General features: G+C 28.1%; 2 protein-coding genes across 2 annotated transcripts; both read right to left on the reverse strand.

Annotated features, from left to right (window-relative positions):
* Positions 1-1003: 1003 nt before the first annotated feature.
* LOC127085732 (GDSL esterase/lipase At1g71691-like) lies at positions 1004-2895 on the reverse strand. Its single transcript, XM_051026244.1, has 5 exons — positions 2652-2895; positions 2424-2548; positions 1951-2196; positions 1286-1544; positions 1004-1191 (listed from the first exon to the last, which is right to left on the reverse strand). Exons 1-5 carry the CDS (start codon positions 2893-2895, stop codon positions 1004-1006), a joined length of 1062 nt encoding a protein of 353 aa, XP_050882201.1.
* A 12066-nt stretch (positions 2896-14961) lies between these two features.
* LOC127085734 (GDSL esterase/lipase At1g71691-like) lies at positions 14962-16853 on the reverse strand. The gene is made up of 5 exons (XM_051026245.1): positions 16610-16853; positions 16382-16506; positions 15910-16155; positions 15244-15502; positions 14962-15149 (listed from the first exon to the last, which is right to left on the reverse strand). Exons 1-5 carry the CDS (start codon positions 16851-16853, stop codon positions 14962-14964), a joined length of 1062 nt encoding a protein of 353 aa, XP_050882202.1.
* Positions 16854-19371: the final 2518 nt, after the last annotated feature.

A 19371-nucleotide genomic window follows, 5' to 3' on the forward strand; every position in this document is an offset into this window, starting at 1 on the left:
CCTATGCACTAGATGTATAATAACATTCATGACAGAATTTTAAAACTCTATTCTGACAGTTACAACCAACAATCTTAATAACTTGTGCATCAAGTCATTTTATGATCAATATCCATAATGCATGTCATACATGATCTTTTGCATATAAGCCTTCAATCTCATGTCATGATATCATATATCATTTAACAATTTTAATAAGGTACAAATATAATGAAGTTAACATTATCAATTTTTTTGATAAATTTGATACTTTATTACGAATATTTGAAAAATATGGTATAAAAAAGGAATAATTAGTCAACAAGTCATTTAACTTAATTTAATGTTTCGCTTTAGGCCCTTAACCAAAAAACTGTACACTTTGGTCGCTTAAAATTAGTTTTGTTGGCATTATTGGTCCCTTTTGTTAATTTTTTTGAAAAAAACGTTAAATGTTGCCAACCTGACATGACAACTTAGCAAAATCATGAGATTTTTTTATTATGATCATCTTTAACATAAATGATGATATTTTTCATTATTTCTCTATAAAAATATTTTCTATAATTAAATTTTACCATTATTCCTCCATTTATCATCATCTATAAGCCATAATTATAATTTTTGTGAAATTTGATTTGGTCACATTATCATATTTTCTTCAATCCAGAATATTTCTTAACAATTTTCTTCATCCATAAAAATCATCTATTGTCTCCCACCAATCAAGAACAACAATAAATCCATAATAAATCGAGAATTTATCATTGTTCTTCATAAACGTCCAAAATAAAAACTCTGATCCATCTTTCTTTCACGCGATTTGAAAGAAGAAAAAAACAAAAACTGGCAAAATATCTCTTCCACACAATGTAGATACATTAATGCACATGAACTAATTTCTCAATATCCATAGGAAAACATATATGTGTTCCACCAAAACACTTATCAACAAATATTTCATTTACAACTTCAGTGCTATGGCCAAAAACTGGCAAAATAATTCCGATACAATATAGATACATTAATGTGCATGAACTAATTTCTCAATATTCATAGGAAAACATATATGTCTTCCACCAAAACACTTATTAGCAAATATTTCATTTACAGCTTCAGTGCTATGGGCAAAATCGTAAAAATAATATTCCTTTCGATTTTCACAAGGGTTTCCTCCTTCTCCAACACATGAATCCCAAATATTTGTCAACCCTAAACATTAAAAATAGAAAATGTAAGTGTTACTAAATATTAAAAAACATGTTATAGTGTTTTTACAACTAAAATTAATTATTTATCAACTCACCAAAATTTTCAGGGGAGTTTTGTATTTTCCTGAACAATTTAAAACTATCCAAAATAGTGAATAGTGATCCTGAGAGTTTGGCTTTCAATTTCAACTCTTGAAGTTTTCTTGGGAGCTTGTTTGTGAAGAGGTTAACTACTTGATTAATAACTTCATTGCATTCTTGAGTATGTGGTTTTTTTATGATGAAACCTGGGATACAACCAATTGGACCAAGGCCAATTATAACAAATTTTCTTCCACCTAGATCATAAATTTTCTGTAGTAAAAAAAGTTAGTGAAAAGTTGATTTTATATATTTAAAAATTGAATTTTTTTGAATCTCAATTTCAATTTTTCTGAGTTTTTGGTCTTATTCTATTTTATTACAACTTAACACTACGAAATATCAAAAATGAGATTCATTTCGGTCAAAGTTTGGATCATTCAGGCATTCAACATTTTTCAGGTATTAGATCAAGATCAAATAGTATAAATAGTATAAATATATAACTATTTTTAATTTTATTAAATAAAAATGATTTAACTTAGAATTTAATCTGTTTAATCTTAATTCAAAATTTAGGGTTTACGAATATGTGAATGCGTCAAAATAATGATTGCAACAAAATTGGTTCAAAATTGAATTTCTTTTTTGTTAATGTTAAGTCAACTTAAAAACTTACCTTTATATTTGAACCAAGTTGGTCGATAAGGTAATCTGCAAATTCTTCAGGATTAATCATTTTATTTTTTCCCATTTCTTGTTTAAAATAATTGAGAATGTAATCGTTGGAACCGGTTGATAAAAGAAATATAGATTTTGATAAGTAGTGTCTCAATTTTGTTTTGCTTTGCAAGTTTCTTGGAAGATCATTCATCACTGTTGAGGTGAAATATTCAACTTGTTTCTCCAATGACAAGCATTCTCCCTTATACACAAAAAAAAAATAGAAATATACATATGGTAAGTAACCAGCATTTTATAAATGATCGAAAACGTGCATAAGTGTCACATATACTAGCTCAGCTGAAGAAAAAACATAGATATGTTAAGTCGAAAGTTAACACTAGGATTCAAATCCTAGAAACTTATAGCAGTTATTATTACTCCATATACAGAAAATAAAATATATACATTAAATTTTTTCTTTCTTACATTTCTTGTTGAATTCAAGATTCCACATGAGCCTGACGCATAGTTCATACCCGACGTTATTTGATATCTCTCGGTTGTTGAAATACCGATGTATGGAGGTGGCATTGGTAAACCTAATTTAATTGCTGCAAAAATTCATCTTAGAAATTGTTTTTCTTGCAATTTAAGAAACCATAATGATTAAAAGTAAATTTCAAGAAGTATCATAATAATAAATAGTAATGATACCAATAAGATCTGCAAAGGTTTTGCCATTGCTAAACCTTCCAGTAGAGCAATTATTGAAATCTATGCCATATGGGAAATTATTAGCTTTAGCAACAGTATTCAAATTGTTGTTATTTCCAGCATCTACAGTTGAATCACCAAAAACATACAAAGCTGGAACAAGACCCTTTGTAGAATAACATTTTGCCAATGAAAATTGGAGACTAATAAGGGATATAACCCAAAAAACTTTAGATATAGACATGATCTTTTGTTGAATAGAAATATATGATAATTGTGAATGATTTTTGGTCTTATTATATATGACTATTAAGAATGTTTGTTTTATGATTTGTTGTCAGATATCTTAGACAACTTTGTTTAACAATGTTTGTGTTATGTTTTGTTGTCAAACTTGTAAATACCAGTGTTATCGCACAAGATTGTTATAAATAATATTATTGTATAAATGTTAGTAAAATATAAACTAAACAATATATTCGATTGATTAAAATATAACAAAAAAATAAATTAAGATAGTTAAATAATTATATAAATAATACAAATAAAATAGTTAGACACTTTCAACATAACTGAATTCAATAATTATAATTATCATAATTTAGTTATTGAATACAGGGATCATGTTGTCAAGAACAAATTGGATGGGGAAATAATTTTTTATTCAAATATTAGTTTCGTGTTTTTTGTATGTATTAGTGATTTTTTAAAAGTATTATTGATAAATATGTCAATTTTTTATATCATCAATCTTAAAAACTTTTCCAGTTTTTAAATAAATTTATCGAAGAAAACTTTGTTGTCCCGTATTATTTTGTTAAAATGAACAAATATCAGTATCACATTTTTTTATGTATCACTTGAAATTATTTGTTTCATGTTCTTTTATACTTATCAGTGACCTATTTGTTCAATAAATTTTCAATGTCTCGATAAAAAATATTTATCTAGAACTTTTCATATAATTATCATCGGTAAATACATGTATCTTATTTTTCAATATATTTTCAATTCATTTTTAAATTTATAAAATACATTTGTGCATGAATCTTGAATGCTTTTTATAAAAAATTATAATTCATATATTATAACTATTATATTTTTTTCTTAAAAAATATCAAATAATTATTAAATCTAACTAATTGATTTGTGACAAATTATTTATATGAGAACTATCAATATACATTATTTTTTTAAAATATATAGACCTTGTTAGTAAGGATTAGTTCAAGTAGTTGTGAAGTTGGTGAGATGCATGCAAGTCTAGGAAGTAGCATTAATCATGGTTTGTCGCCTTGATAAAGGTGATACATGTAAACACTTCGACGTCCAAATGTTTCTATCACATGTGATAAATATTCCATGTATAACAATATATGTATCTTGATTTGATATTTTACTGCTCCTTTTTATAGAAGTTTATTAGGTTTTAGGGGGCCTAGAATATTCTAATGTAAGATCATTGTCTAAATAAACCAGTGTTAGACTATAATTTATTTTGTTATCTGATTGTTCTCCTTCAATCATTTTCTAGAGTCAAGTGCTTTCGTATGGCATGTCTATGATTATTCCCGTGATTCTAGAATCTTCCTTGAGTTTATAGATGAAGGTAAATCATCTTTTACTTATTGCACTAGGTTTTTAAGGAAGGAGTATAGTCTTGGTCCAAGTTGGACATATATAAATGTGTTTTTAACTTTATAAATTAGATCAATGTCTCATGTATGATTTTAAGAAAAACAATTATAATGTGTATATTACAACAAATATCATTTTAAAAATGAAATGAAATAAATGTTAATTTTAATTAATTAATTTGTGATAATAGCTTCTTAATTTAATTATTTTTTAAAAAAATAGATTAATCAAAATATGTTAAAATAATAGTTAGTGTCATATTATATTTCTTATTTTTATGTTGATAATATTAAAGAGAATTAATTATTTAATGATGAATATTTGTCATATATGACTTGTATCATAAGTAAGTAATTATTTAAATATAAGTATTATTTTTATTTTAAATTTTTTCACTTGTAAACAAAGTGACAATAACCACTAAAATATCTTACATGACTACAAGGTTCGGGTTTGAATTTGGGATAGGTTAATATTGACATTTGTCGTAGATCTAAGTCTAGATTGATATATATTGTCATTTTTATATGAATAATATTTGAAATTTTACTAAATTTAGCTAATTAATTAGTGACAAATATTTGTCTAATGTAAAAATTTTATATTCTAATAATTTGTTAAGCATCGCAAAAACAACGTGATCAAACAAGCGTATGAAAAAATATTAGTTTATAACTTATAATTTGTTTTCATTTTATTCCAACAATATTACAAAAAATATTAATTTTAATTAAATTTATAGTTATAAAATATTTTCTTAATTGCATACTATATGAAAACATATTATAGTCAGTATTCTTTAAAAAATAATTTTTATATACGATTATTCTTAGTTTAATTTAAAAAATATTTCAAAAATATTAAATTTAATAAATTAATTAGTGAAATAGCATTTGTTTTGTGAATTGTGAGTTTCATTAACTTCTTAAATAAATTTAAAATATAACTTTAAAATTATAGTTAATGGAATATAATTATTTTCATTTTTTGTTGTTGAAAATATTATATAAATATCAATTTTAACTAATTATTAATAAGCAATACCCAGTGCACTATGTGTGCTCCATTAATATTTTTAGAGGTAAATTTCTAAATAATAAATTTTCAAAATTATAATTACTTTTATTTTTATTTTATGTTAATAATCTAAAAATATATTATGTCAACTAATTTTTTAATTATAAATATTTATTAATAATAAAATATAATTTATTTATTTTATTTAAAATATGAAAATTAAAATAACGACAATATTAAAAAAAGTAAATAATTTGTATAAGAATTAATGTGTCAAAGATATGGGTAAGTTAATCTAATAATGTTAAATCAATATTGTATAACAAATTGATATTATTGAATTAAAGGGAAAAAGTATAGTAATAAATTTGGTGGCCATTTATTTCGATAAGCCTGATTGATGGGGTTCTCCGTCCTTCAGATGAGATTGTATGTTGAGCCTTGACTGATGATAGTCCAAGTCCCTCATGCGAGGTTTTGAGCCCCTTAGGCGGGCTTTAATCAAACCCTCAGACAAGACATTACTTAAAGTATCATGAGCTAGACTTATTCCCACCCCTTGGGCTAGACTTTAGATGAGGTTGTTTTCCGTGGATGGCATAATCATCTTGTCCTTAAAGGCTGTAAGGATCTTCCTATGTACGTCTGGCGTATTCATATTTTTTGGTATTTGTAAAGGCAGAAAGAATTTTTCTATGGAAGAACAACATAGTTGTAGAAATTCAACATAATTGTCTTTCTAGGAGAGATGAAAAGAATCGTTCAGTGTAAGTCCAACATAGTTGTATTTCCTAGAAAGGTGACACAATTTTTCTACTAAAAGTTTCGCATACATGATATTGTAACCAAAATGTTTTCCCTACTCAACTAATTTTTTTTTAATTATAGTTATTTGTCTATGTATGATTTTTAGATTAATTAAACTAAAATTAAATTTAATAATTATAAAAAAAATTATTTTCATTTTGAAGATGTAAAAACCGTAAATTTAACTAATTTATTAGTGGTGAACAAATATTTGTTTTATATACAAATTGTATGTACTAATAATTTTTTAATGTCTAATGTATATAAGACATAAAGTAAACATAAAAAAGACGAAATTCAAAAAAGATATTTGTAAGAGATAAATCATAGGTCCAAAGGGGGACGAAAGACTTATCCGAAACTCATAAGGGGGAGTTTGGGATTCCGAATGGGGGAATCAGGTTCATAAGAAGAACCAAATGTTGAATTGTTACCACATGCATGAGTCATTGTCGTTGTCGTGAGTCGCATAGTATGAATGAACTATATGCGTGAAATATGACTGTGTATGATGATGATGTTATTGTATGCGATATTGATGATAATTTGGGTACGAGAATGTGATATGTTATTGTGCATGATTGTATAGATGTTATACTCTATTTGACATTCTATGTTGTTATTATTTAAATGAATTCTCACCCCTTCTGTTTGAATATTGTCTTTACATGGGCATCATGCAGATACTCAAGAATAGAGACGTTGTTGTGAGTGGAAATTAGTTCTTGGAGTTATTTCTTTTAGTTTATTCATGTTAGCTTTGGTTATGCTCTGATATATAACACTAGGGAGAGAATTATTTATTTTATGTTGAAATTTTCAGAGAGACAATGCATGGTCTCGTATTTGTTTTATGTTTTAGTGTGATAGCACTTGGAGAAGACACACGAGTCGGTGGTTTTAATTTTGTTATGAAAAATATTATGAGATTTTAAATTGGTAATGTTTTTGTATTATGACTCAGCTGCAAAGTTATTCATACGAGTTGGATGTCGTGTAAACATCCTAAGTGAAAATGTATGCAGTAAAATCTTTTGTTGTAACCTGTGTTATGGAGCAGACTATAATTGTTATGAGTGACACCTAAGTGATTGTATTTCACTAATTAAATTATTTGATAATTATGTGAGGGTTTTTAGGGTGTCATATCCTGGGAGTTTGACCAGGCCTTAGGACAAGTCTCGTTCATCAGAAAGGTAATTGAGATTATCGTTATTGCTGGCATGGATCCGAGAACCACTTATTCCTAAAGGACTACCACCTTTGAGATCCCAGCATACTTGATCATCTCCAGCTTCATTTCTTGAGTGGTTGGTCGATTTGGATTATTGATATCCATCTTAGCCCCACCTGGACCATCACATGCCCTAGTCGTGGGAGGAGAGTCGTTCTTCCATGGTATGCCCGAGACTCCCCAAGACTTAGAGACGTCCTTAGGATTACCTTCAGTGTTCACTCGTAATAATTGTACCGTGAACAAGCTCCTTTACATTTCCCTGACATGTGCGTTGTTGTTGGAGTTAGACGTTGGTGAGGGAGAGGACGATGATACTTACAAACCTTCGAAGCATGATTTTGAGAGTGGTGATAACGAGGATCACACTTTAACTAGAGATTGTAATGGGTTATATGGAGCTAAGGTGGGTGGATATTCTGGTTATCATTACGTGTTGATCAACTTACCTACGTAGTAGAGTATGTGGGTGGTAGGAGTATTTTGGTATTATATTGCAGGTGCCATGGAAATGTTTTACTATGCATGGTTGGAAATTTCTTCTTGGGACATCTCTCATGTGCGAGTGTCTGTTGAAGACTTTTATTATGGGTTGTATTCTAACTATCATCATTTTATGTTTGGTGAGGCTTCGTTGTCTATATATAATATGTTATTATGTTCTATCTTGTTTATATAATTTCTTTTATAAATAAATGTTGTGCACTTAAAATGAATTTAAATACAAGATTTGTTATATCTTATATATATTAAAAAACAAAGAAGCAATATTTTTGTAAGGGAAAACTTTAATTGACTTATTTATGGAAATAGTACCTTTTAAAATTACACGCGGTTAAAAATTAGGGTATTACAAAACACATAAATGGAGAAAAACCTAGAGGAGGATGATGATCACTTTCTATCCTTCATGCAATAACCTCTATATTATTAGAGTAATCCCCCTCCCATTTACCTGAATTTATAACACCTAATCAATTTTGATGTGTTATTCTTCTCCTTCAAGTCTTTGTTCTCCTTCTTTCACACTTGTCTCCGTTTCAATTTGCATAGCTTCTACGTACTCACAGGTTTGGTAACTATTCTCACATTTTTATCCCTCAACTCACCTCTACTTTTCTTTCTTTCCTTTATCTTTTTTAATAATTATACATTCTTCTCTAATATCATTATTTCTCTTATTTTATTATTATTGTATTATTTTAATCAAATAAAATCAATAAGAATATTAACTAATTCCTACTAGTCTCTATCGTTTCCACAAAATCACACATTTTTCCAAATGATCACATATCACATATTTATATATCACTCATTCATATCGATTTTTGCCTTGGATACACATATTCATATTATTATGGATAAATCAACATCTCAAAGATTCTATTTATTTGCATGTTCATATGTGTTTATTTTACTTTCGCAATCAAGTATGATTATAACTATAATTCTTATTATTAACTATATCTTGTATCTAATTAATTATTTGACTAATTTTAACATTATTGACTAAAATATTCTTATTTTATAATTAGTTAAATAATTAAATAGAATATAAGTTAATAAATAAAAATATAGTAATAACGTAGTAATAATAAATATTGCATAAATAAACAGTAATTTCGAGAAAAAATAAAAATGTGACACTCTTGGTGAGATGAATTAAGTACTTTTTTAATTTAATTGTTAAATTATTTTTAAAAGTTTAGTTGTTAATGTAAAATATATTTAAATTTTCGTCTAATAAAAAAAACATCAGTTAATCATATCGTATAACTAAATTTAAAATATTTTCCTATTTTTAAAGAACACACTATATTCATTAAAATATCGGTATAAAATTATTTTACAATTTTTATATATCTTCTATTTTCTCGATTATTCAATATATATGTTTTTAATAAAACTGTAATCTTATTTTTTAATTAAGCTTCAAATAGGTAAACATGTTGTTCGTGTTGAGGAGAAATAGGGACGCGATGGATTCTTATTAGCACATATATTATTATATGCCTTGTTTAATAAATATCACATACATATTCGCCTCATATTCGTGTGAGTATCAATAAGACGTGTATTCGTGGATTTTGAGATAGTCTCGAGTATTTACTAATACTCATGGATACATTTTTTTCAAATTATAATTTATTAATTTTTCTTATATGATGTAATTGTAAATAAAAAATTATATCTATAATTATTTAAGAAGACGCAAATGAAAAAGAATGCACTAAAGGTTTTAATTGAAAAATAGATTACCAAATTAAATTAAATAGATATTAATGAAAAAAAATTATTAAGTGTAATAATTTTAAAGAGTATTTAAGTAATTTTTTTAATTATTAACTAATATGAATATTCGCAGGTATGAATACTACCAAATCCGTATTTGTGTTCGTAAGAAAATATAAAGTTTAATATCCGTTTATTTTACACGTAGATACTCATTACACTATTTAATATGTGTCCGTGATGGGTTTTTACCAATAGATACAGATTTTTTTTCTGTGTCCCTAGTTAAGAATATGATTCCAGACTTTGGCCTAGGTTAGAAAGAACAACAAACATATTTACTATATATCATTAAATTTAAAACACTCGATCTGTATTTAAACGCACAATTCTTTTTGGTATTTAATATAAACTAATATATATATATATATATATATATATATATATATATATATATATATATATATATATATATATATATATATATATATATATATATATATATATATATATATATATATATATATATATATATATATATATATATATATATATATATATATATTAGAATATTCTCTTAGAGTAGTCCATAGAATCGGAAAAGACCACATATTACAACAAATTTCTCCCTCATGTCCAACCTAAAAACTATGATAAAGTTAAAAGAGACACTTTGTAGCGTTATATTCAAAACACTAATTCCATATTTAAATACAACAAACTTTTTTTGTATTTAATTTAAAATCGTTTCTTATATGCTATTAGAATAAATATTTTTTTATATATTTAATCTCAATCATGATAGTTTTTCTATAAATAAATCAAATACTATAGAGCAATCTTTCAATAAAAGAAACTCTTATCATCTCATTCAAGTGTTTTTGAATAATAAATCATTTATTTGAACATAACAACCATTTTTAAATTAATTATAATTACATAAAAATCTCATTATACGAATGGTTCTTTTCTATTCAAACTTAGATTTGATTAATTCATTCCACTTCATATATTGGACCATTGAACCTTGAAGATTTCTGTTGAATAAACAAAAACTCCATGAAAAATCCCATGGAAGGATCTTGGAAAGAAGAAAGAATGAGAAAACTCTTGATTATTGAACTTGTTTGTTACACTTTGATTCTCTACCCTATATGAGTTAGTTAGAGAACTACATCATAGCTCATATACACTAGCTTCGGATGATGACCTTTAAATGGTTGGTTCCTTCTTTTATCTCCATGGCACTATTGAATTTTCTAGGAAGAAAATAAAACCAGTGGTTGATCTCCTTAAATTAGAATAGCCTGCCCAGTCGGCATCTACATAGCCTCTGATTTGTGTATCTGAACTTCTAGGGAACATAATACCTTTACTAGGGCTTTTTTTTAAGTATCTAATTAATTTGCAGGCTGCTTTGAAATGGGTGATAATTGGTGAATTTAGGAACTAACTCAATTGCCGATTTGCTAAGATAATGTCAGGTCTGGTGGTATTGAGATGCAAAAGCTTGTCGATGAGCCTTCTATAAGTTGAAATATCATCAAATGGTTGATTGTCATCTTGGTGAAGCTCCGTGGAAGGATCAAGAGGATTTATGTTTAGTTTTGATGCAAGAAACCAAGATGATCCAAGAAGATCTAGGCAATAGTTTCTTTGAGAAATGCATATACCTGACTTAGAATGAGCCACTTCTAATCCTAGAAAAATATTTGAGAATACCAAGGTACTTGATTTTGAAACTTTTGTCTAGGATGTTTTTTATTCTTTTGAATTCTACAAGATAAATACCTTCTATGATGATATCATCAACATACACTAAGAGGGAAGTGAAAATATCACCATGTTTGAGAGTGAACAAGGACTAATCAGAGGTAGATTGATGATAACATTCTTGTATAAGAAGTTGAGCCAGTTTCACATACCATTTTCGGTTGGCCTACTTCAAGCCACACAAACTCTTTTGTAACTTGCACAATTGGTTTGGATTGTCTTAAACACCATCAGGAACATTTATGTAAACATCTTCTTTCAAATCTCCATGCAAGAAGGCATTGCAAACTTCTCACTGGTGAATGTTCCAATTCATTAGAAAAACAAGATTTATTAGGGTTCATATTGTTGTCAATTTTGCTACAGGGGAGAAAGTATCAAATACATACAACCCTTCTATTTGATTGTATCCTTTGGCCGCCAATCTAGCTTTGTGTATTTCAATAGAGAAATCAAATTTGTGCTTCACTTTATAAACATGTTTTTCTAGCAATAGGCTTCATGTGATAGTTTATTAACTAATTTCCAATTATTTTTATCTAGCTTTTAACCAATGATCATGTTTACATGCTTATAATTATGACTTGGGTTTAGAACAATTAGTGATATACATAGAAAATGTTTTTTGAGATGAGGACAATTGAGCAAAAGAATGGAATGAATCAATAAGATAGAGGATACATAAAAATGATGAGTCTTTGTGACTTGAAGAATAATTGTACACATAGTCGTGTAAATATGATGGAGTATGTTTATATCAAGTAGGTATAATGTGATTTTCTGAATTGTTGGGAACTATGTGTGGAGATTCATTAGGTGGTGTATTATCATGTTCAAGTTCAGTTTCAATAGATTTGTTAGAGTTAGTAGGTGAGGTTTCAAGTCTAGGTTCAAGCATATTTGGATAATCTGTAAGACGTTTATTATAAAATATGATGGACTGATGTGTTTGATCGACGTTGGTAGGATCACGTGTAGTGAAATGGCCAAATTTTGGGTGGTAAGTTCAGGTTGTAAGGGAAGAAGAAAGTTGATAAGACAATTTTTGTTCATGGTGTATTAGATTCCTTGAGACAAAAATATCTTTGTTGTTTATATCAAAGAGATATGTACCTTTCATACAAGTCTTGTAGCCAAGGAAGACACGTTTTCTTGCTCTATGGGCAAGATTATTTCTATGTGCTTGCAAAGTATAAGCAAAGACAATAGATGAAAACAATTTTAGGTCATGCAAGTTAGAACTTTGATGAGTCATGATGAAATAGAGAGATTCGTTGTCAAGAACAAGACTAGGGATTCAGATCATAATGAATAAAGCATGTAGGACTGCATATGATTAAAATGTTGTTGGTAGATTAGATTGGAAAAGAATGGCTCGAGCAATATTTAAAATTTGTTGATGTTTCCTTTCAACACAACCATTTTGTTGTGGGGATTCTACAGAGTTTATTTAATGAATAATTCCATGAGAAAAATATAAAGAAGTGATTTTGAACTCTGGCCCATTGTCAGTTTGAATGGCTTTAACTTTGTGCTTATGATGAGTCAAATGAGGTTAATAAAATTGATAACATGTTTTCTAGTTTCACCTTTATGTTTCATAAGGGTTAGCCATGTGAATCTGCTTACAATCATCTATGGCAATTAGGAAATATGTGTGTCCATGAATGATGGAATAACAATTGGCCTCTAAATGTCAAAATATATGAGGTCAAAGGGAAGTAAAGCTCTACTAGAACTGTTTGAAAACGACAATTTTCTTTGTATTTCAAAATGACACACATCACAAACAAACTTTTGATCAACATTTATGAAAGGAAACTGAATGTGTAATGTATTCATACGATTTACAGATATGTGGCCAAGTCTAAAATGCCAAATGACATTATCAGGTAAAGTAACATGATTTATGCTAGAACTACGCATTATCTTATTTGACATGAATAATTAATACAAGTCTTGCACCTTGTCACCAGAAACAATCATCTTCTTGGTGCTCCATTCTTAAATGAAACAAGAGAGACCATTAAACTCGACTGTGCAATCAAGTGATTGACACAGTGTTGATACAGAAATCAGGTTTAAATAAAATGAAGGTACATTTTCGCATATGTTGAAGCAAATGCATGAGTTGCTCATATTATTTAGAAGTAATTGATGATGCTTTTGATCTTTGTTAATTGATGTGTGAAAAGACTTCCAAATCTTGATCATTGCCACCTGTGGAAGTGTGATTAGAAAGTTTTGTTTGAATATGAGGAGGGAATCCATGCTTGGCATACCATGTATCGATCGTTGCCTTTTGGAAAATAACATGAGCAATAAGATTTTCCTTTGAACTTTTATGCATATTTGACAAGGGAAATGGGTTCTTCATATTCATTGAAGGTTTCTTGTCTCTCATGAGTAATATCTAAGATTTTACAACAACAAAATTGAGATTCAACTCAGTCGAGAATCTGATCGCATGAATAGTTGTGTGATGTTTGCTTGCATTGCGCATAGCTTCACAAGCACACTTGTTACGACAAGTACAAGTAGGGATTGGACGATAAATCACAAGTTATTTACTCTATATGAGTTAGTTAGAGAACTACATCATAACTCCTATGCACTAGATGTATAATAACATTCATGACAGAATTTTAAAACTCTATTCTGACAGTTACAACCAACAATCTTAATAACTTGTGCATCAAGTCATTTTATGATCAATATCCATAATGCATGTCATACATGATCTTTTGCATATAAGCCTTCAATCTCATGTCATGATATCATATATCATTTAACAATTTTAATAAGGTACAAATATAATGAAGTTAACATTATCATTTTTTTTGATAAATTTGATACTTTATTACGAATATTTGAAAAATATGGTATAAAAAAGGAATAATTAGTCAACAAGTCATTTAACTTAATTTAATGTTTCGCTTTAGGCCCTTAACCAAAAAACTGTACACTTTGGTCGCTTAAAATTAGTTTTGTTGGCATTATTGGTCCCTTTTGTTAATTTTTTTGAAAAAAACGTTAAATGTTGCCAACCTGACATGACAACTTAGCAAAATCATGAGATTTTTTTATTATGATCATCTTTAACATAAATGATGATATTTTTCATTATTTCTCTATAAAAATATTTTCTATAATTAAATTTTACCATTATTCCTCCATTTATCATCATCTATAAGCCATAATTATAATTTTTGTGAAATTTGATTTGGTCACATTATCATATTTTCTTCAATCCAGAATATTTCTTAACAATTTTCTTCATTCATAAAAATCATCTATTGTCTCCCACCAATCAAGAACAACAATAAATCCATAATAAATCGAGAATTTATCATTGTTCTTCATAAACGTCCAAAATAAAAACTCCGATCCATCTTTCTTTCACGCGATTCGAAAGAAGAAAAAAACAAAAACTGGCAAAATATCTCTTCCACACAATGTAGATACATTAATGCACATGAACTAATTTCTCAATATCCATAGGAAAACATATATGTGTTCCACCAAAACACTTATCAACAAATATTTCATTTACAACTTCAGTGCTATGGCCAAAAACTGGCAAAATAATTCCGATACAATATAGATACATTAATGTGCATGAACTAATTTCTCAATATTCATAGGAAAACATATATGTCTTCCACCAAAACACTTATTAGCAAATATTTCATTTACAGCTTCAGTGCTATGGGCAAAATCGTAAAAATAATATTCCTTTCGATTTTCACAAGGGTTTCCTCCTTCTCCAACACATGAATCCCAAATATTTGTCAACCCTAAACATTAAAAATAGAAAATGTAAGTGTTACTAAATATTAAAAAACATGTTATAGTGTTTTTACAACTAAAATTAATTATTTATCAACTCACCAAAATTTTCAGGGGAGTTTTGTATTTTCCTGAACAATTTAAAACTATCCAAAATAGTGAATAGTGATCCTGAGAGTTTGGCTTTCAATTTCAACTCTTGAAGTTTTCTTGGGAGCTTGTTTGTGAAGAGGTTAACTACTTGATTAATAACTTCATTGCATTCTTGAGTATGTGGTTTTTTTATGATGAAACCTGGGATACAACCAATTGGACCAAGGCCAATTATAACAAATTTTCTTCCACCTAGATCATAAATTTTCTGTAGTAAAAAAAGTTAGTGAAAAGTTGATTTTATATATTTAAAAAATGAATTTTTTTGAATCTCAATTTCAATTTTTCTGAGTTTTTGGTCTTATTCTATTTTATTACAACTTAACACTACGAAATATCAAAAATGAGATTCATTTCGGTCAAAGTTTGGATCATTCAGGCATTCAACATTTTTCAGGTATTAGATCAAGATCAAATAGTATAAATAGTATAAATATATAACTATTTTTAATTTTATTAAATAAAAATGATTTAACTTAGAATTTAATCTGTTTAATCTTAATTCAAAATTTAGGGTTTACGAATATGTGAATGCGTCAAAAATAATGATTGCAACAAAATTGGTTCAAAATTGAATTTCTTTTTTGTTAATGTTAAGTCAACTTAAAAACTTACCTTTATATTTGAACCAAGTTGGTCGATAAGGTAATCTGCAAATTCTTCAGGATTAATCATTTTATTTTTTCCCATTTCTTGTTTAAAATAATTGAGAATGTAATCGTTGGAACCGGTTGATAAAAGAAATATAGATTTTGATAAGTAGTGTCTTAATTTTGTTTTGCTTTGCAAGTTTCTTGGAAGATCATTCATCACTGTTGAGGTGAAATATTCAACTTGTTTCTCCAATGACAAGCATTCTCCCTTATGCACAAAAAAAAATAGAAATATACATATGGTAAGTAACCAGCATTTTATAAATGATCGAAAACGTGCATAAGTGTCACATATACTAGCTCAACTGAAGAAAAAAAATAGATATGTTAAGTCGAAAGTTAACACTAGGATTCAAATCCTAGAAACTTATAGCAGTTATTATTACTCCATATACAGAGAAGAAAATATATACATTAAATTTTTTCTTTCTTACATTTCTTGTTGAATTCAAGATTCCACATGAGCCTGACGCATAGTTCATACCCGACGTTATTTGATATCTCTCGGTTGTTGAAACACCGATGTATGGAGGTGGCATTGGTAAACCTAATTTAATTGCTGCAAAAATTCATCTTAGAAATTGTTTTTCTTGCAATTTAAGAAACCATAATGATTAAAAGTAAATTTCAAGAAGTATCATAATAATAAATAGTATGGATACCAATAAGATCTGCAAAGGTTTTGCCATTGCTAAACCTTCCAGTAGAGCAATTATTGAAATCTATGCCATATGGGAAGTTATTAGCTTTAGCAACAGTATTCAAATTGTTGTTATTTCCAGCATCTACAGTTGAATCACCAAAAACATACAAAGCTGGAACAAGACCCTTTGTAGAATAACAATTTGCCAACGAAAATTGGAGACTAATAAGGGATATAACCCAAAAAACTTTAGATATAGACATGATCTTTTGTTGAATAGAAATATATGATAATTGTGAATGATTTTTGGTCTTATTATATATGACTATTAAGAATGTTTGTTTTATGATTTGTTGTCAGATATCTTAGACAACTTTGTTTAACAATGTTTGTGTTATGTTTTGTTGTCAAACTTGTAAATACCAGTGTTATCGCACAAGATTGTTATAAATAATATTATTGTATAAATGTTAGTAAAATATAAACTAAACAATATATTTGATTGATTAAAATATAACAAAATAATAAATTAAGATAGTTAAATAATTATATAAATAATACAAATAAAATAGTTAGACACTTTCAACATAACTGAATTCAATAATTATAATTATCATAATTTAGTTATTGAATACAGGGATCATGTTGTCAAGAACAAATTGGATGGGGAAATAATTTTTTATTCAAATATTAGTTTCGTGTCTTTTGTATGTATTTGTGATTTTTTTAAAAGTATTATTGATAAATATGTCAATTTTTTATATCATCAATCTTAAAAACTTTTCCAGGTTTTTAATAAATTTACCGATGAAAACTTTGTTGTCCCGTATTTTTTTGTAAAAATGAACAAATATCATTATCACATTTTTTTATGTATCACTTGAAATTATTTGTTTCATGTTCTTTTATACTTATCAGTGACCTATTTGTTCAATAAATTTTCAATGTCTCGATAAAAAATATTTATCTAGAACTTTTCATATAATTATCATCAGTAAATACATGTATCTTATTTTGGTTTTTTTACCGAGATAACCCAGTTTTTCGAAGAAATTCCCAAAATACCCTAGTTTTCAGCAAAATTCCCAATATACCCCACTTTTAAGAGGAGTCTCCAATTCAATTGGCGACTCCTCTTAAAAATTGCAAGGAGGCGCCAATTGGATTGGCTAGGGCAGGTGCCCTAGCCAATCCAATTGGCGCCTGAGTGTTATTTTTAAGAGGAGTCGCCAATTCAATTGGCGACTCCCTTAAAATATCCTCAAATGGAAAACCCTCCAACATGAAAGTTGTAGATCTTTTCAAGACAATGAATTTGGACATAAATTTTGCATTATTTGGATTTTTTATGAGAAAGTTATGGGCAGTTGAAGTTGGACATCTGAGTTTTTCAACTGTTATCTGGCCCATAATGTTTTGTATTATTGCATGTGTTTCTGTTATAGTTATGAAATTTTGTCCAACATAACAATTGAATTAGACATCTTAAATATTCCACTGCACTTGGTCCCACATCAAAATAATTAAAAATGAGTGAGTTAGGTCCTTGCGAACTTGACCAAAAATTAGGGTTTCTGTCAAAACATGTGTATGTGAATTTAGGCAAAAGGGACCAACTTCAAGCCCTTCTGTTTGAATGATAAAAGCCTCAAATGACAAAACCTTCAACATAAAATTTGTATATATTTTCAAGACAATGATTGTGGACTAAAAGTTTGCTTTATTTGCATTTTTTTAGAGAAAGGTATGGGCACCTGAACTTGGACTCTTTGATAATTCAATTGTTATCTGACCCATAATGTTTTGTATTATTGCATGTGTTTTTGTTATAGTTATGAAATTTTATCCAACATAACAATTAAAGTAGACATCTTAAATTTTCTAATGCACTTGGTCCCACCTCAAAATAATTAAAAATGAGTGAGTTAGGTCCTTGCGAACTTGACCAAAAATTAGGGTTTCTGTCAAAACATGTGTATGTGAATTTAGGCAAAAGGGACCAACTTCAAGCCCTTCTGTTTGAATGAAAAAAGCCTCAAATGACAAAACCTTCAACATAAAATTTGTATATATTTTCAAGACAATGATTGTGGACTAAAATTTTGCATCATTTGCATTTTTTTAGAGAAAGGTATGGGCACCTGAACTTGGACTCTTTGATAATTCAATTGTTATCTGACCATTGAATTATCAAAGAGTCCAAGTTCAGGTGCCCATACCTTTCTCTAAAAAAATGCAAATGATGCAAAATTTTAGTCCACAATCATTGTCTTGAAAATATATACAAATTTTATGTTGAAGGTTTTGTCATTTGAGGCTTTTTTCATTCAAACAGAAGGGCTTGAAGTTGGTCCCTTTTGCCTAAATTCACATACACATGTTTTGACAGAAACCCTAATTTTTGGTCAAGTTCGCAAGGACCTAACTCACTCATTTTTAATTATTTTGAGGTGGGACCAAGTGAATTGGAAAATTTAAGATGTCTACTTCAATTGTTATGTTGGATAAAATTTCATAACTCTAACAGAAACACATGCAATAATACAAAACATTATGGGCCAGATAACAGTTGAAAAACTCAGATGTCCAACTTCAACTGCCCATAACTTTCTCATACAAAATCCAAATAATGCAAAATTTATGTCCAAATTCATTGTCTTGAAAAGATCTACAACTTTCATGTTGGAGGTTTTTCCATTTGAGGCTTTTTTAAGGGAGTCGCCAATTGAATTGGCGACTCCTCTTAAAAATAACACTCAGGCGCCAATTGGATTGGCTAGG

Source organism: Lathyrus oleraceus, chromosome 5, assembly GCF_024323335.1.
Source record: "Lathyrus oleraceus cultivar Zhongwan6 chromosome 5, CAAS_Psat_ZW6_1.0, whole genome shotgun sequence".
Classification (NCBI taxonomy): Eukaryota; Viridiplantae; Streptophyta; class Magnoliopsida; order Fabales; family Fabaceae; genus Lathyrus; species Lathyrus oleraceus.

What these genes read in the sequence shown, in the direction of transcription:
- LOC127085732 (XM_051026244.1), bottom strand. Translation starts at nt 2,895, where the DNA reads ATGTCTATATCTAAAGTTTTTTGGGTTATATCCCTTATTAGTCTCCAA. An exon ending in AACCTTTGCAGATCTTATTG is followed by an intron (nt 2,549 to 2,651) that starts GTATCATTACTA and finishes GAATTTTTGCAG; the next exon opens with CAATTAAATTAGGTTTACCA. An exon ending in AACTTGGTTCAAATATAAAG is followed by an intron (nt 1,545 to 1,950) that starts GTAAGTTTTTAA and finishes TTTTTACTACAG; the next exon opens with AAAATTTATGATCTAGGTGG.
- LOC127085734 (XM_051026245.1), bottom strand. Translation starts at nt 16,853, where the DNA reads ATGTCTATATCTAAAGTTTTTTGGGTTATATCCCTTATTAGTCTCCAA. An exon ending in AACCTTTGCAGATCTTATTG is followed by an intron (nt 16,507 to 16,609) that starts GTATCCATACTA and finishes GAATTTTTGCAG; the next exon opens with CAATTAAATTAGGTTTACCA. An exon ending in TCTTGAATTCAACAAGAAAT is followed by an intron (nt 16,156 to 16,381) that starts GTAAGAAAGAAA and finishes TTTGTGCATAAG; the next exon opens with GGAGAATGCTTGTCATTGGA.